The sequence below is a fragment of the Ranitomeya imitator genome, chromosome 3 (assembly GCF_032444005.1).
Source record: "Ranitomeya imitator isolate aRanImi1 chromosome 3, aRanImi1.pri, whole genome shotgun sequence".
NCBI lineage: Eukaryota > Metazoa > Chordata > Amphibia > Anura > Dendrobatidae > Ranitomeya > Ranitomeya imitator.
In genome coordinates this window covers 585,550,196-585,566,251 of record NC_091284.1, presented here as the reverse complement: position 1 = coordinate 585,566,251, position 16,056 = coordinate 585,550,196, and the positions used below count along the sequence as shown (strand labels likewise).

Sequence of the window (16,056 nt, the reverse complement as noted above, 5' to 3'; positions counted from 1 at the left end):
AGTTTAAAAAAAAAAAATCTAGAACATAAAGTTAAAAAATCACACCCCGAATTCATAAAGGTCCAATTTATCAAAATATAAAAATAATTAACCCGATCGGTAAACGCTGTAAACAGAAAAAATTCAAGAACCCCAAATTACGGGTTTTTCTTTTAGGCTAAGTGCACACGTTGCAGAATTGCCGTGGAAACTTCGGGAGCAATTCCGCAACTCCTGCCGCAGGTATATCGCAGGCGGAATTGGCATGCGTTTTCCCGCTAAACACTAGCGTTTTGCAAACGTAATTAGCTTACAGAATGCTAGCGTTTTCCAAGCGATGCTACAGAACTAATTGACAGGTTGGTCACACTTGTCAAACATAGTGTTTGACAAGCGTGACCAACTTTTTACTATTGATGCTGACTATGCAGCACCAATAGTAAAAGATAGAGTGTTATAAATAATAACAAAAAATCAAAAATCATGATTTTCTCACCTTCCGGCATCCTGCGCAGCTTTCCCTGCTCCTCGCGATGCTCCGGTCCCAGTAATGCTTTGTGGCATGACCCCAGGTGATGTACGGTCTCGCGAGACCGCTACGTCATCACAGGTCATTTTCGCAATGCATTACTAGGACTGGAGCGTCGCGAGGAGCGGGAAGGTGAGAATATCATGATTTTTTTTTTTTTAAACAATTATATGGTTCCCGGGGTCAGGAGGAGAGTCTCCTCTCCTCCATCCTGGGTACCAACCGCACATGATTCGCTTACTTCCCGCATGGTGGGCATAGCCTCATGCGGGAAGTAAGCGGATCAATGCATTCCTATGTGTGCAGAATCCCCGCAATTCCGCACTTTAATGAACATGTTGCGTTTTTTTCCGGAATGCGATTCCGCTGCGGAAAAAAAACGCAGCACATGCACAAAAAATGCAGAATGCATTCTAAAAATAGGATGCTTAATGTAAGCTTTTCTTCACGGTTTTATCGCTTTTTATAGCGAAAAAAAACGCAAAAAAAAATGCGAAAATTCCTAAACGTGTGCACACAGCCTTGGGTTGAGGCAATACCACGAAAAATACTGTCAAAATGTCATATATATCCCAAAATGGTATCAATAAAAACTTTGTGTGGCCCCAATAAAAATGAGCTGTAATATGTAATGTCAGAAAATGGCGACGATTACCCCCAATTTTTTTTTTTTTTTTTTTTTAAACTTCTGGTTTTTTTTTCCACCACTAAAATAATACAAAAAAAACTTTGCATCACAGTAACTGTACTAATGATAAGAATAACATTGCAAGGCAATTTTTGTCACAAAGTCTACACCGTAAAAACAATTTTCAAAATACGTCAGAATTGGTTTTTTTTTTTTTTTCACAATTTCACAGCACTTGGAATTCTTTCCTGCTTTCTAGTACATTATGAGAAATCAAATGTTTTACAGCAGCACAAATCGTCCCGCAAAAAACAAGCCCTCATAAGTCTATGTGGACAAAAAAATATAAAGTTATGGCTCTGGGAAGAAGAGGAGGAAAAAACAAATGCAAAAGTGGAAATTGGCCATGTGGGGAAGGCGTTAACATTTTGTAACTTAAGGTTATTAAGGAAACACATAACAGTACTAAGTAAGGCCTACTTCATACCTCCTGATATTTCCGGTACTGGAAAAAAACAGTACTGGAGCTATCCGTGTGTTACATACGTCTGGCATCCATGTGCCGCATGAGTATGACAAGTAATGGTGCCTGAGAAAAGCTGTACAGGTCAAGCTGTTCCCGGGCGCTGGGTGCTGAAGGCAGCTCTTAACATTTTCACCTGGTCTTCCTGAGATCAGCACGACCAGGCGACAATGATGGGATTTGTATTCAGTATCCACTGTGTATATCGTGTGTAAAATAAATAATATAAAAAAAATATATATAGATTGGGCTCCCACTTAATTTTCAGAACCAGTAAAGGGAAAGCTGACCGCCGTGGCTGATGTTAATAATCTGAGAAAGGGCACAATATCCCAAAAGGTTCCCAGGCTATTAAGAGCTCACAGTTGTTTGCTGAGCCTTTATTGATTAGTTTACGGGGACCCCAGAAAAAAGAACGTTGTAGGGTCCCTCTATAAATTCTAACCAGCAATGTCCAAGCAGACAGCTGTGGGTTTATAACAATAGCCTGGGAAGAGGCCAAGGATATTGGACCCCCTCCCAGGCTAAGAACATCAGTCCTCAGTTGCTCCAGAAATGGCACATCAATAAGATTCGCCAAATCTGGTGCATAGCCCTCGCACTTCCCATTTTCCCTGGTGCGGTGGCAAGTGGGGTAATAGGGTTATGGATGACGTCAGCTGTTTTATGGCCACTGACATCAAGGCCAGGGGTAAGTAATGGAGAGGAGTCTATAAAAGACGCCTCCATTACTAACTTCATAGTCTTATTGTAAAAAATACACAGAAAGAATAAAGTTCTTTAATTTAAAGAAAGACATAAAACTCCTTTATTTGAAATAAACACTCCCCACCCTCTTTCAAATTTACTATTGCAAAAATTAAAATAATAAAACATCATATTCTTCACCTATCCGACGATAATCCATTTTGTTCCCACGAAGAAGTCCAGCTCTAATACATCTGGATTGCATGGCTGAGTAGTGGCTTGCGACCGCTCAGCCATGAATCCAGGACACCGAGTAGAACTGAAATTTCTCATGGTGCTGGCGGTGTCATCATGAAGGTTACCGCAGTTCATAGGCTGGATCACACTAAACTGAGCGCGAGAACAGCTGGCAAGGTCTGGCGGTAACCTCTATGACATTGCCGCTCGTCATTGAAGCTGCGTCCCAAGCTGAGTTCAGTGTGTCCTGTATTCTTGGCTGAGCAGTCACATGCCACCGCTCAGCCATGCAATCCAAATAGAGTAAACTTGGACTTCTTCGTGGTACAAATGGATTGTCGTCGGGCAGGTGAGGAATATGGTGCTTTGTTGTTATTTTAACAATGATAAGAGCTGTCTTCGGCACCTGGCGCGAATTGTACCACTTTTTCCAAGGCGCCAATACTTGTCACAATGATAATACACATGTCATCCATGTGTCATCAGTGTGCACGAGCGTGTGTGGGATGATTTGCAGACTGTGCTGCTGATAAAAAACTGACATGTCCGCGTGTTTTGTCCACCGACTCACGGTCCGTGGAAAGCACTGACATGTGCGCACACCTATTAATTTGAATGGGTCTAAGTGGGTAAGGGTCTCCAGTAGGCGTGAAAGCGGTCACCTCATGCACTGCAGACACTGACGTGTAAAGGAGGCCTTACCTTGTAGATTTGCCATGTTTCTGAGTAGAGTACACATTTAAAATATATGATTCATACATAAACTGGATAAAACACATGCTCATCTTCTAGACAACCTATACATTAGTTCCTGACGCTAAAACTACTTGAGGTTGGCCACAAATAAAGTAATTATTCATAACAATCCATAATACTTACATCTATGATATTAAGGTAATAATCATCAATTAAAAGTAATGTCAATCTGATTTATTGGCTGCAGCACTTACATGCATTCAACTGTTTACCAGATATTCAAAAAATGCTAAATCCATAAACCTACATACAGCATAACAATCAACTTATGTGAGATTTTTAAGGAAATTGCATTTGATTAAAAAAATGCACCCTAAACATTGCACCAAAAGTCGCAACATTTTTCTTTTTACTCCACAACTGAAAACAGATGAAAGTGGGAATGCCAAGCTACAAAAAAACCCCCATACATTGAGGCCAATTTGTAAAAGTAAAGAGGAAGGTCATAACATAAATGGATGGTGACTTGGGGCAGACACACAGAGGTGAGCGCTTATATTCACCAACTGCCCCTGTCAATTTCACCGATGCAAAATAAACCAATACATGTGGACTACAGCATTTGGTTTCCAATTGTCCTAAATAAATTACATCAGGACAAAGCAAATTAGAAAAATTCTTGTAGTGTGGGAAATTATTTTTGTGTAGGACCCTTTTCCATCAACGTTCAGACGTCGAGGAAAAAGAATAGAAATACTTGCATTGCACATTTGTGTTACTTACTAAATGTCAGTGGATCTGTCACCAGAGATCACATTACAAGCTGCATAAATTATTAAACAGATCTCTTAGATCCTATGAGGCTGGTGTACTTACTTTGAAATTCAAATTCAGAATGGAGGGGTAATCCTTTGGAAATGTTTCCCTCCTTAATATTAAAATTAGAAACTAAATCTAGCTGAACTCATAAAATGCTCATTTAAATTTGAGGATTATAGTCATTCTGAAATTAATTTTCACAGTAAACCAGCCCCAAAAGGTTCAAGAGGTCTGTTTATGAAAAGGGTTGTCCGGGCATATAATACCGATGACCTATCATTAAGATCAGCTGCTATTAGCTGCAACCAGTTTAGACACTGAACGGAGCTGAACAGTACAGCTGTGTTGAGTTGCCCAAGCCAGCCATAAATAGCTGTTGGTCAAACAATGCATTGTTCGATTGTTCGGCCGACAGCCATTGCGGCTGTTTCCCCAATATACCAATAAAGTAGCACTGTGCTACGCTATAGCATGCGAATATGAAATTGGAATTACATCACTGCTCTATATAAAAAGAGGAAAAAAATGAAGCTACTTAGCACTTAATTTGGCCAATTCATGTATGCCCAGCCGCCACGACAAGGCGACATACTTGGCTGGAAACCTAACCTAATGTGTTTCCTCTCTGATAGCTTACATTTATTTGGGTAGGTAGGAAGGTAGGATCTTGCTGTAATTAAAACCACCATAGGCTGATGGGTGGAGTGCTTGGTGAGAGCCTAGTACTACACATATCAAAAGACAAAGTCCCTTCCAAACAGAAAACTGCTTCTCTGCCCTGTGTAAGCACAGCAGCCGGAAAGCAGAGCGGTGACGTCACCGCTCTGCTTTCCGGCTGCCCGGCGCTCACAGCCAGAGCAGAGAAGCACAGCGGGGGACAGACAGCGGTAGGTAAGTATGTAGTGGTTGTTTTTTTTACTTTAACGATGGTAACCAGGGTAAACATCGGGTTACTAAGCGCGGCCCTGCGCTTAGTAACCCGATGTTTACCCTGGTAACCAGCGAAGACATCGCTGAATAGGCGTCACACACGCCGATTCAGCGATGTCAGCGGGAGATCCAGCGACGAAATAAAGTTCTGGCCTTTCTGCCCCGACCAGCGATATCACAGCAGGGGCCTGATCGCTGCTGCCTGTCACACTGGACGATATCACTAACCAGGACGCTGCAACGTCACGGATCGCTAGCGATATCGTCCAGTGTGACGGTACCTTAAGCCATCAATGCTATATGCTGAATAGCCCCTGTAATCTAAGCCATTTATGTTGGGAAATCTAGCGACAGATTTGCTTTAATACTTCACCTAAAAAGCACTAGTTAAAAGGGAACATCAGCCATGGTATTAGTCAAAGGTTACATACCATATATAAAAAAAAAACAAAGTGGTGAAATATAGCACTACAGTCTCCATATGTAGTGAAAAATGGTAATGAAGGACACATTCTGAATGTGCATTTACTTTTCAGAATTTTTTTTAGTGAACATTTTACATGTACTGTTAAAAGTACAGCAAATCTACAAAATATACCAGCTCCTGTCTGCAGGAACTATAGGATGAAATTGAGAACAGCATCATCTGAGAGGGTCTCAGTCCACCTCCCTCATACACAGACTACAATGGCCGCTTATTAATGGAATATAAAGTGACAGCAACTGGTTGTGCCTGTCAGCAGGTAAGACAGTTTTACAATGGAGGCATTATAAAGCGCTTTCAGGCTATGGTAGCTCCCTCTCTCTTTCTTTCATATTTTTTATTTCCTTTTGTTGAGTGGTCACTCTCTCATAGAAAATAAATGTCACCTAACATGATCTAGACAACAGAAGACGTGTCAATCATTCCACTTTAGAAAAGACAAAACATTACTGTCTGAATAACTTATAGAAGTGCCTTGATCGGAAGGCACCATTAATCGACCACCAACCTACACGCAGAAATCAACAGAAATAGCAGCAAATAAAAAATAAATAACCTTAATAAATCATCGGAATAAAAGAAAAAGGTCAGAGGAAAGAACAGAAACATGACATTCTATTGTGACCGGAGATGGCAAGAATTTGTCTCTAGTGAATTATTTATGAACTAGCTGAAGAGCCCGGCGTTGCCTGGGCATAGTAAGTATCTGTGGTTAGTTATAGCACCTCCCGTCTCTTATTTTCCCATCATGCCTCTCATTTTCTCCCTTACACCTCTCATTTTCCCCCTCACTCCTCTCATTCCCGCCTAACACTTGTCATTTCGACCTCACATCTGTCATTTTCCGATCACTCCACTATTTTCCCTCACTCCTCTCATTTTGCACTCACACCTTTTCATTTTCACCTCACACCCCTCATTTTCACCTCAGTATATACGTTTGTTATCTCCCTTATATATAGTATACACCTGTATGTCTTCTCTTGTATATAGTATATACCTGTATGCCATCTCCCCTGTAAATAGTATATACCTGCTGTATGTCATCTCCTCCTGTATATTGTATATACCCATGTGTCATCTCCTCCTGTATATATTATATACCTGTATGTCATCTCTTCTGTATATACTATATATCTGTGTCGTCTCCTCCTATATATAGTATATACCTGTATGTCATCTCCTGTATATAGTATATACCTGTATGTCATCTCCCCTGTATATAGTATATACCTGCTGTATGTCCTCTCCTCCTCTATACCTATGTGTCATCTCCTCTTTTATATAGTACTAGATGGCAGCCCGATTCTAAAGAATCGGGAGTCTAGAATCCATATATACTTTATTTATTCAAATGTAAGAATAATACAATTAATAAATAATAGTAAGAAAGAACAAAAATAATAGGCAGTATATGGAGAAAACACCAACCAAAAGTTTAAAATTGGTGTGAAAATGTCACTGAACCACTTCACAACTAAATATATATAGTTTTGGTAAATGGTATCATTTTTTTGACGAAATTCGGCAGGAGCTTGAAGAGCAACGTCACTGGGCCCGCCTCCACGCAGTAGAAACTTGCTGTGAGGTAAAAATTCAAAAATCACACCAAAATGGCGGGCGGAGTGTGTCACAGTACGGCACGTTTCTGATTGGTCGCTCGCAGCAGGCGGCAACCAATCAGACACTGGACACTGTTGACGTCACTTAGCTCCGGACATTAGCTCCGGACATTAGCTCCGGACAAAGCCACGGAAGTTGGCACAAATTGCAGGAAGTAGTATTCTAGGCAATTATATATTAGATATACCTGTATGTCATCTCCTCCTGTATATAGTATATACATGTGTCATCTCCTCCTGTATATAGTATGTACCTGTAAGTCATCTCCACCTGTATATAGTATATACCTGTGTGTCATCTCCACTGTATATAGTATATACCTGTGTGTCATTGCCCCTGTATATAGTATGTACCTGTATGTCATCTCCCCTGTATATAGTATATACCAGGATGTCATCTCCTCCTGTATATAGTATATACCTGTATGTCATCTCCTCCTGTATATAGTATATACCTGTGTGTCATCTCCCCTGTATATAGTATATATGTGTGTGTCATCTCCTTCTATATATAGTATATACCGGTGTCATCTCCTCTTGTATATAGTATATACCTGTGTGTCATCTCCTCCTGTATATAGTATATACGTGTGTCATCTCCTCCTGTATATAGTATATACCTGTGTGTCATCTCCTCCTGTATATAGTATATACGTGTGTCATCTCCTCCTGTATATAGTATATACCTGTATGTCATCTCCTCCTGTATATAGTGTATACGTGTGTCATCTCCTCCTGTATATAGTATGTACCTGTAAGTCATCTCCACCTGTATATAGTATATACCGTGTGTCATCTCCACTGTATATAGTATATACCTGTGTGTCATCGCCCCTGTATATAGTATGTACCTGTATGTCATCTCCCCTGTATATAGTATATACAGGATGTCATCTCCTCCTGTATATAGTATATACCTGTATGTCATCTGCTCCTGTATATAGTATATACCTGTAAGTCATCTCCTGTATATAGTATATACCTGTGTGTCATCTGCTCCTGTATATAGTATATACCTGTGTGTCATCTGCTCCTGTATATAGTATATACCTGTGTGTCATCTGCTCCTGTATATAGTATATACCTGTGTGTCATCTCCTCCTGTATATAGTATATACCTGTATGTCATCTCCTCCTGTATATAGTGTATACGTGTGTCATCTCCTCCTGTATATAGTATGTACCTGTAAGTCATCTCCACCTGTATATAGTATATACCGTGTGTCATCTCCACTGTATATAGTATATACCTGTGTGTCATCGCCCCTGTATATAGTATGTACCTGTATGTCATCTCCCCTGTATATAGTATATACAGGATGTCATCTCCTCCTGTATATAGTATATACCTGTATGTCATCTGCTCCTGTATATAGTATATACCTGTAAGTCATCTCCTGTATATAGTATATACCTGTGTGTCATCTGCTCCTGTATATGGTATATACCTGTGTGTCATCTGCTCCTGTATATAGTATATACCTGTGTGTCATCTGCTCCTGTATATAGTATATACCTGTGTGTCATCTCCTCCTGTATATAGTATATACCTGTGTGTCATCTCTCCTGTATATAGTACTAAATTGGCAGCCTGATAAATCCCCAGCCAATAGGAAGCCCTCCCCCCTGGCAGTATATATTAGCTCACACATACACATAATAGACAGGTCATGTGACTCACAGCTGCTTTATTTCCTATATGGTACGTTTGTTGCTCTTGTAGTTTGTCTGCTTATTAATCAGATTTTTATTTTTGAAGGATAGTACCAGACTTGTGTGTGTTTTAGGGCGAGTTTCATGTGTCAAGTTGTGTGTGTTGAGTTGCATGTGGCGACATGCATGTAGCGACTTTTGTGAGATGAGTTTTGTGTGGCGACATGCGTGTAGCAACTTTTTGTGTGTCGAGTTGCATGTGACAGGTTAGTGTAGCAAGTTGTGTGCAGCAAGTTTTGCGCATGGCGAGTTTTGGGTGTGGCGAGTTTTATGTGTGGTGCGTTTTGAGTATGTGCAAGTTTTGAGTGAGGCAACTTTTGCATGTGTTGCAACTTATGTGCATGTAGCAATTTTTCCGCGTGTGCAAGTTTTGCGTGAGGCGAGTTTTCCATGAGGTGAGTTTTGCACGTGTGGCGAGTTTTGCGTAAGCCTAGTTTTGCAAGTGGCGAGTTTTGAGCGGCGACTTTTATGTGGCGAGGTTGGTGTATATGTGGTGAAATGTGTGCTAAGGGTGGTATATGCGTTCAAGCACGTGGTAGTTTGTGGCGCCTTTTGTGTGTGTGTTCATATCCCCGTGTGTGGTGAGTATCCCATGTCGGGGCCCCACCTTAGCATCTGTACGTTATATACTCTTTGGTGCCATCGCTCTCACTCTAAGTCCCCCTTGTTCACATCTGGCAGCTGTCAATTTGCCTCCAACACTTTTCCTTTCACTTTTCCCCCATTATGTAGATAGGGGCAAAATTGGTTGGTGAATTGGAAAGCACGGGGTTAAAATTTCACCTTACAACATAGCCTATGACGCTCTCAGGGTCCAGAAGTGTGAGTGTGCAAAATTTTGTGGCTGTAGCTGCGATGCCTCCAACACTTTTCCTTTCACTTTTCCCCCATTATGTAGATAGGGGCAAAATTGTTTGGTGAATTGGAAAGCACGGGGTTAAAATTTCACCTTACAACATAGCCTATGACGTTCTCGGGGTCCAGACGTGTGAGTGTGCAAAATTTTGTGGCTGTAGCTGCGACGGTGCAGATGCCAATCCCGGACATACACACATACACACATACACACATTCAGCTTTATATATTAGATATTGCCATCACTGTATACCTGGCCCCATAGAAACCCAGCATATACGGTACTTGCTTAATATAAGTGAATAGATGAGCTGTAATTTGTCTTTTTGAGTACATAGTCATGAAATAAAACATCACGTCACTTAAAGGGGTTCTCCGATCTAAAACGACAACTCTGCAGTCACTATGTGACGGCAGACTTATGAAGACTCACATCGAGACCATGGGAATGGCGGTTATGTGACCACAAGAGTGTGATATGCATACGCCAGGCCACAATTCGACTAGACAGTTTCCAACCTCACTCAATACCCTTGCATTGAACGAGGCCACGTCCATCTAGTCGGATGGCGGCCGAGAGTCGTGGTCAGCAGCAGATTATGGTTTCTTGACTAGCTGCCTCGTTACTTGCTAGTCCAACCACACCTCCACTGATTGTATGAAGAAATCTGCCAACCAGTGGTATGGGCTCAACACTCCGAGCTCTGCTAGATCTACGGTAGAGAAAACGGATTCTGTCACAACGGCTGCACCCAGAAAACCAAGTGATGCATCAGTAGAGTCCGGGTCTCAGCTCAAAACCTGGTGACATATTCCCCTTAACATCAGAAGATGACAAAGACAAAACTTACAGTAAATGGTCCTAATAATAGTATTTGAATTTCTCACAACAGAGACCGGCATGTGACCTGAATCTGGCAAAATCCTAACATGGTTAGACATACCGTGACATGAAGAGATTTTAGCCGATTTGTGTACTGGTTTATACACTACTTACTTGTTGACTCGAGTCGTTTGATATCTCGTGATGTTTCCAGAAAGTACTTCCTTAGGAAATAGAAAATGATGACAAGAGGAATCAACGGAATTAAAATCCACGGAATAACAGCAACCGCTACAGCAATTACCCCTAAAATCTGGAGAAACACCTGAAAAAAAAAACAAAGAAAAAAAAAGGTAACAATTACATAATTGATTATACTATACGCATCATAATAACTGTTATTGCCTAAAAGGAGTAACAAACCATAAAGCCATCATAATAAAAGCTCCACCCAATACTGAACCGCAGGTAACCCCAAACATCCACTACTCTTTGCCTATGCGGGGTGGATTTAATGGGGGTAAATAAGCACTGTACAACTGCTCTCTGGTCTCTCTGCATCGCTGATAATTTTTGGAACTCAGCAAAAGAGAAGCGCTCACCAACACAGATTTAGACAAGTTTGCGACCAACATTTGAGATAAAAGACATTTTGTATACATAGAAAAAAAGTCCTCGATCTTTCAGTTCAGTTCATGAAAAATAGGAGCAAAAACAAAAGCGGTTATATAGTTATATATTTTTATTAACCCCTTAATCACCATGCCAAGTTTGACCTTTATGACCAGGCCAAATTTTTTAAATCTGACCAGTGTCACTTTTTGAAGTAAAATACTAAAAAAATTGCACTCTATCGTGCTAAAGCATGTCAATGTGAAATATATGAAACCTAAATAGCAATACGGCTTTTGAATATTAGGAAAAAATGAAAGACGCTTTCCACAAAATTTGGCTAAATAATGTCTTGCCCATCAACCAAGGTCAAGGTGGTCCCATAAGTCTGATGGGTCGTCATACAAGGTGAACACCTCTAAGGCTGATGTCTGAATTCCCGATTGAATGTGAACACCTCTCTCGGTAAAGCCTGCATTTATGGGTAGATAGGAACCTGCTGTAATTAAAATCACCACATGGTGAAGGGCGGAGTGCTCTGTCAGCAAGCTAACATAGAAATAAAAAACAAAAAGGAATATTGCATTAAAATGCAATAACGGGCGATCAAAAGAACGTATCTGCACCAAAATGGTATCATTAAAAATGTCAGCTCGGAACGCAAAAAATAAGCCTTAACCCATCCCAATAACATGAAAAATGAAGACGCTAGGGGTATTGGAAAATGGTGCCATTTATTTATTCTTTTTTTTTAAACAAACTTTGGAATTTTTTTTCACTATTTAAATTTAACCCCTTCATGACCCAGCCTATTTTGACCTTAAAGACCTTGCCGTTTTTTGCAATTCTGACCAGTGTCCCTCTATGAGGTAATAACTCAGGAACGCTTCAACGGATCCTAGCGGTTCTGAGATTGTTTTTTCGTGACATATTGGGCTTCATGTTAGTGGTAAATTTAGGTCAATAAATTCTGCATTTATTTGTGATAAAAACGGAAATTTGGCGAAAATTTTGAAAATTTCGCAATTTTCACATTTTGAATTTTTATTCTGTTAAACCAGAGAGATATGTGACACAAAATAGTTAATAAATAACATTTCCCACATGTTTACTTTACATCAGCACAATTTTGGAAACAAATTTTTTTTTTGTTAGGAAGTTATAAGGGTTAAAATTTGACCAGCGATTTGTCATTTTTACAACGAAATTTACAAAACCATTTTTTTTAGGGACCACCTCACATTTGAAGTCAGTTTGAGGGGTCTATATGGCTGAAAATACCCAAAAGTGACACCATTATAAAAACTGCACCCCTCAAGGTACTCAAAACCACATTCAAGAAGTTTATTAACCCTTCAGGTGCTTCACAGCAGCAGAAGCAACATGGAAGGAAAAAATGAACATTTAACTTTTTAGTCACAAAAATTATCTTTTAGCAACAATTTTTTTATTTTCCCAATGGTAAAAGGAGAAACTGAACCACGAAAGTTGTTGTCCATTTTGTCCTGAGTACGCTGATACCTCATATGTGGGGGTAAACCACTGTTTGGGCGCACGGCAGGGCTTGGAAGGGAAGGAGCGCCATTTGACTTTTTGAATCAAAAATTGGCTCCACTCTTTAGCGGACACCATGTCCCGTTTGGAGAGCCCCCGTGTGCCTAAAAATTGGAGCTCCCCCACAAGTGACCCCATTTTGGAAACTAGACGCCCTAAGGAACTTATCTAGATGCATAGTGAGCACTTTGAACCCCCAGGTGCTTCACAAATTGATCCGTAAAAATGAAAAAGTACTTTTTTTTCACAAAAAAATTCTTTTAGCCTCAATTTTTTCATTTTCACATGGGCAACAGGATAAAATGGATCCTAAAATGTGTTGGGCAATTTCTCCTGAGTACACCAATACCTCACATGTGGGGATAAACCACTATTTGGGCACATGGTAAGGCTCGGAAGGGAAGGAGCGCCATTTGACTTTTTGAATGAAAAATTATTTCCATCGTTAGCGGACACCATGTCGCGTTTGGATAGCTCCTGTGTGCCTAAACATTGGCGCTCCCCCACAAGTGACCCCATTTTGGAAACTAGACCCCCCAAGGAACTTATTTAGATGCCTAGTGAGCACTTTAAACCCTCAGGTGCTTCACAAATTGATCTGTAAAAATGAAAAAGTACTTTTTTTTCACAAAAAAATTCTTTTCGCCTCAATTTTTTCATTTTCACATGGGCAGTAGGATAAAATGGATCATAAAATTTGTTGGACAATTTCTCCTGAGTACGTCGATACCTCACATGTGGGGGTAAACCACTGTTTGGGCACTCGGCAGGGCTCGGAAGGGAAGGCGCGCCATTTGACTTTTTGAATGGAAAATTAGCTCCAATTGTTAGCGGACACCATGTCACATTTGGAGAGCCCCTGTGTGCCTAAACATTGGAGATCCCCCAGAAATGACACCATTTTGGAAACTAGACCCCCAATGGAACTAATCTAGATGTGTGGTGAGGACTTTGAACCCCCAAGTGCTTCACAGAAGTTTATAACGCAGAGCCATGAAAATAAAAAAAAAAAATTATTTTCTCAAAAATGATCTTTTAGCCTGCAATTTTTTATTTTCCCAAGGGTAACAGGAGAAATTTGACCCAAAAAGTTGTTGTCCAGTTTCTCCTGAGTACGCCGATACCCCATATGTGGGGGTAAATCACTGTTTGGGCACATGCCGGGGCTCGGAAGTGAAGTAGTGACGTTTTGAAATGCAGACTTTGATGGACTGCTCTGTGGGCGTCACGTTGCGTTTGCAGAGCCCCTGATGTGGCTTAACAGTAGAAACCCCCCACAAGTGACCCCATTTTGGAAACTAGACCCCCAAAGGAACTTATCTAGATGTGTGGTGAGCACTTTGAACCCCCAAGTGCTTCATAGAAGTTTATAATGCAGAGCCGTGAAAATAATAAATACGTTTTCTTTCCTCAAAAATAATTATTTAGCCCAGAATTTTTTATTTTCCCAAGGGTTACAGGAGAAATTGGACCCCAAAAGTTGTTGTCCAGTTTCTCCTGAGTACGCTGATACCCCATGAGTGGGGGTAAACCACTGTTTGGGCACACGTCGGGGCTCAGAAGGGAAGTAGTGACTTTTGAAATGCAGACTTTGATGGAATGGTCTGCGGGTGTCACGTTGCGTTTGCAGAGCCCCTGGTGTGCCTAAACAGTAGAAACCCCCACAAGTGACCCCATTTTAGAAACTAGACCCCCCAAGGAACTTATCTAGATATGTGGTGAGCACTTTGAACCCCCAAGTGCTTCACAGACGTTTACAACGCAGAGCCGTGAAAATAAAAAATCATTTTTCTTTCCTCAAAAATTATGTTTTAGCAAGCATTTTTTTAGATTCACAAGGGTAACAGGAGAAATTGGACCCCAGTAATTGTTGCGCAGTTTGTCCTGAGTATGCTGGTACCCCATATGTGGGGGTAAACCACTGTTTGGGCACACGTCAGGGCTCGGAAGTGAGGGAGCACCATTTGACTTTTTGAATACGAGATTGGCTGGAATCAATGGTGGCTACATGTTGCGTTTGGAGACCCCTGATGTGCCTAAACAGTGGTAACCCCTCAATTCTACCTCCAACACTAACCCCCCCCACACCCCTAACCCTAATCCCAACTGTAGCCATAACCCTAATCACAACCCTAACCACAACCCTAATTCCAACCCTAACCCTAAGGCTATGTGCCCACGTTGCGGATTCGTGTGAGATATTTCCGCACCATTTTTGAAAAATCCGCGGGTAAAAGGCACTGCGTTTTACCTGCGGATTTTCCGCGGATTTCCAGTGTTTTTTGTGCGGATTTCACCTGCGGATTCCTATTGAGGAACAGGTGTAAAACGCTGCGGAATCCGCACAAAGAATTGACTTGCTGCGGAAAATACAACGCAGCGTTTCCGCTCGGTATTTTCCGCACCATGGGCACAGCGGATTTGGTTTTTCATATGTTTACATGGTACTGTAAACCTGATGGAACACTGCTGCGAATCCGCAGTGTGGGCACATAGCCTAATTCTAAAGGTATGTGCACACGCTGCGGAAAACGGTTTACATTCCGCAGCATGTCACTTCTTTGTGCGGATTCCGCAGCGGTTTTACAACTGCTCCAATAGAAAATCGCAATTGTAAAACCGCAGTGAAATGCGCAGAAAAAAACGCGGTAAATCCGCCATAAATCCGCAGCGGTTTAGCACTGCGGATTTATCAAATCCGCAGCGGAAAAATCCGCAGAGAACCAGAATATGTGTGCACATACCGAAACCCTAACCCTAGCCCTAACCCTAACCCTACCCCTAACCCTATTCTAACATTAGTGGAAAAAAAAAAATTTCTTTATTTTTTTATTGTCCCTACCTATGGGGGTGACAAAGGAGGGGGGGTCATTTATTATTTTTTTTATTTGATCACTGAGATATAATCTATCTCAGTGATCAAAATGCACTTTGGAACGAATCTGCCGGCCGGCAGATTCGGCGGGCGCACTGCGCATGCGCCCGCCATTTTGGAAGATGGCGGCGCCCAGGGAGAAGACGGACGGGACCCCGGCTGGATCGGTAAGTATGATGGGGTGGGGGGGGGACCACGGGGGGGGGATCGGACCACGGGGGGGGGGGAATCGGAGCGCGGGAGGGGTGGAACGGAGCACGCGGGGCGTGGAACGGAGCACGGGGGGGCTGGAATGGAGCACGGGGGGGTGGAACGGAGCACCGGGGGGGGGGGGGGTGGATCGGAGTGCAGGGGGGGTGATTGGAGCACGGGGGGGTGATTGGAGCATGGGGGGAGCGGACAAGAGCACGGGGGGGAGCGGAGCACTGGACGGAGGGGAGCCGGAGCAGTGTACCGGCCAGATCGGGGGGCTGGGGGGGGCGATCGGTGG

The 16,056-nt window shown here is 41.9% G+C and overlaps 1 protein-coding gene across 2 annotated transcripts in view; it reads right to left on the bottom strand.

Moving 5' to 3' along the window:
* The window catches only part of ABCC4 (ATP binding cassette subfamily C member 4 (PEL blood group)), a 440,057-nt gene that overhangs the window by 130,250 nt on the left and 293,751 nt on the right, over window positions 1-16,056 (bottom strand). For both annotated transcript variants that reach the window (XM_069758043.1, XM_069758042.1), the window contains exon 21: window positions 10,700-10,850. In XM_069758043.1, coding sequence (XP_069614144.1) covers window positions 10,700-10,850 — 151 coding nt within the window. The remainder of the gene's footprint in view (window positions 1-10,699; window positions 10,851-16,056) is intronic.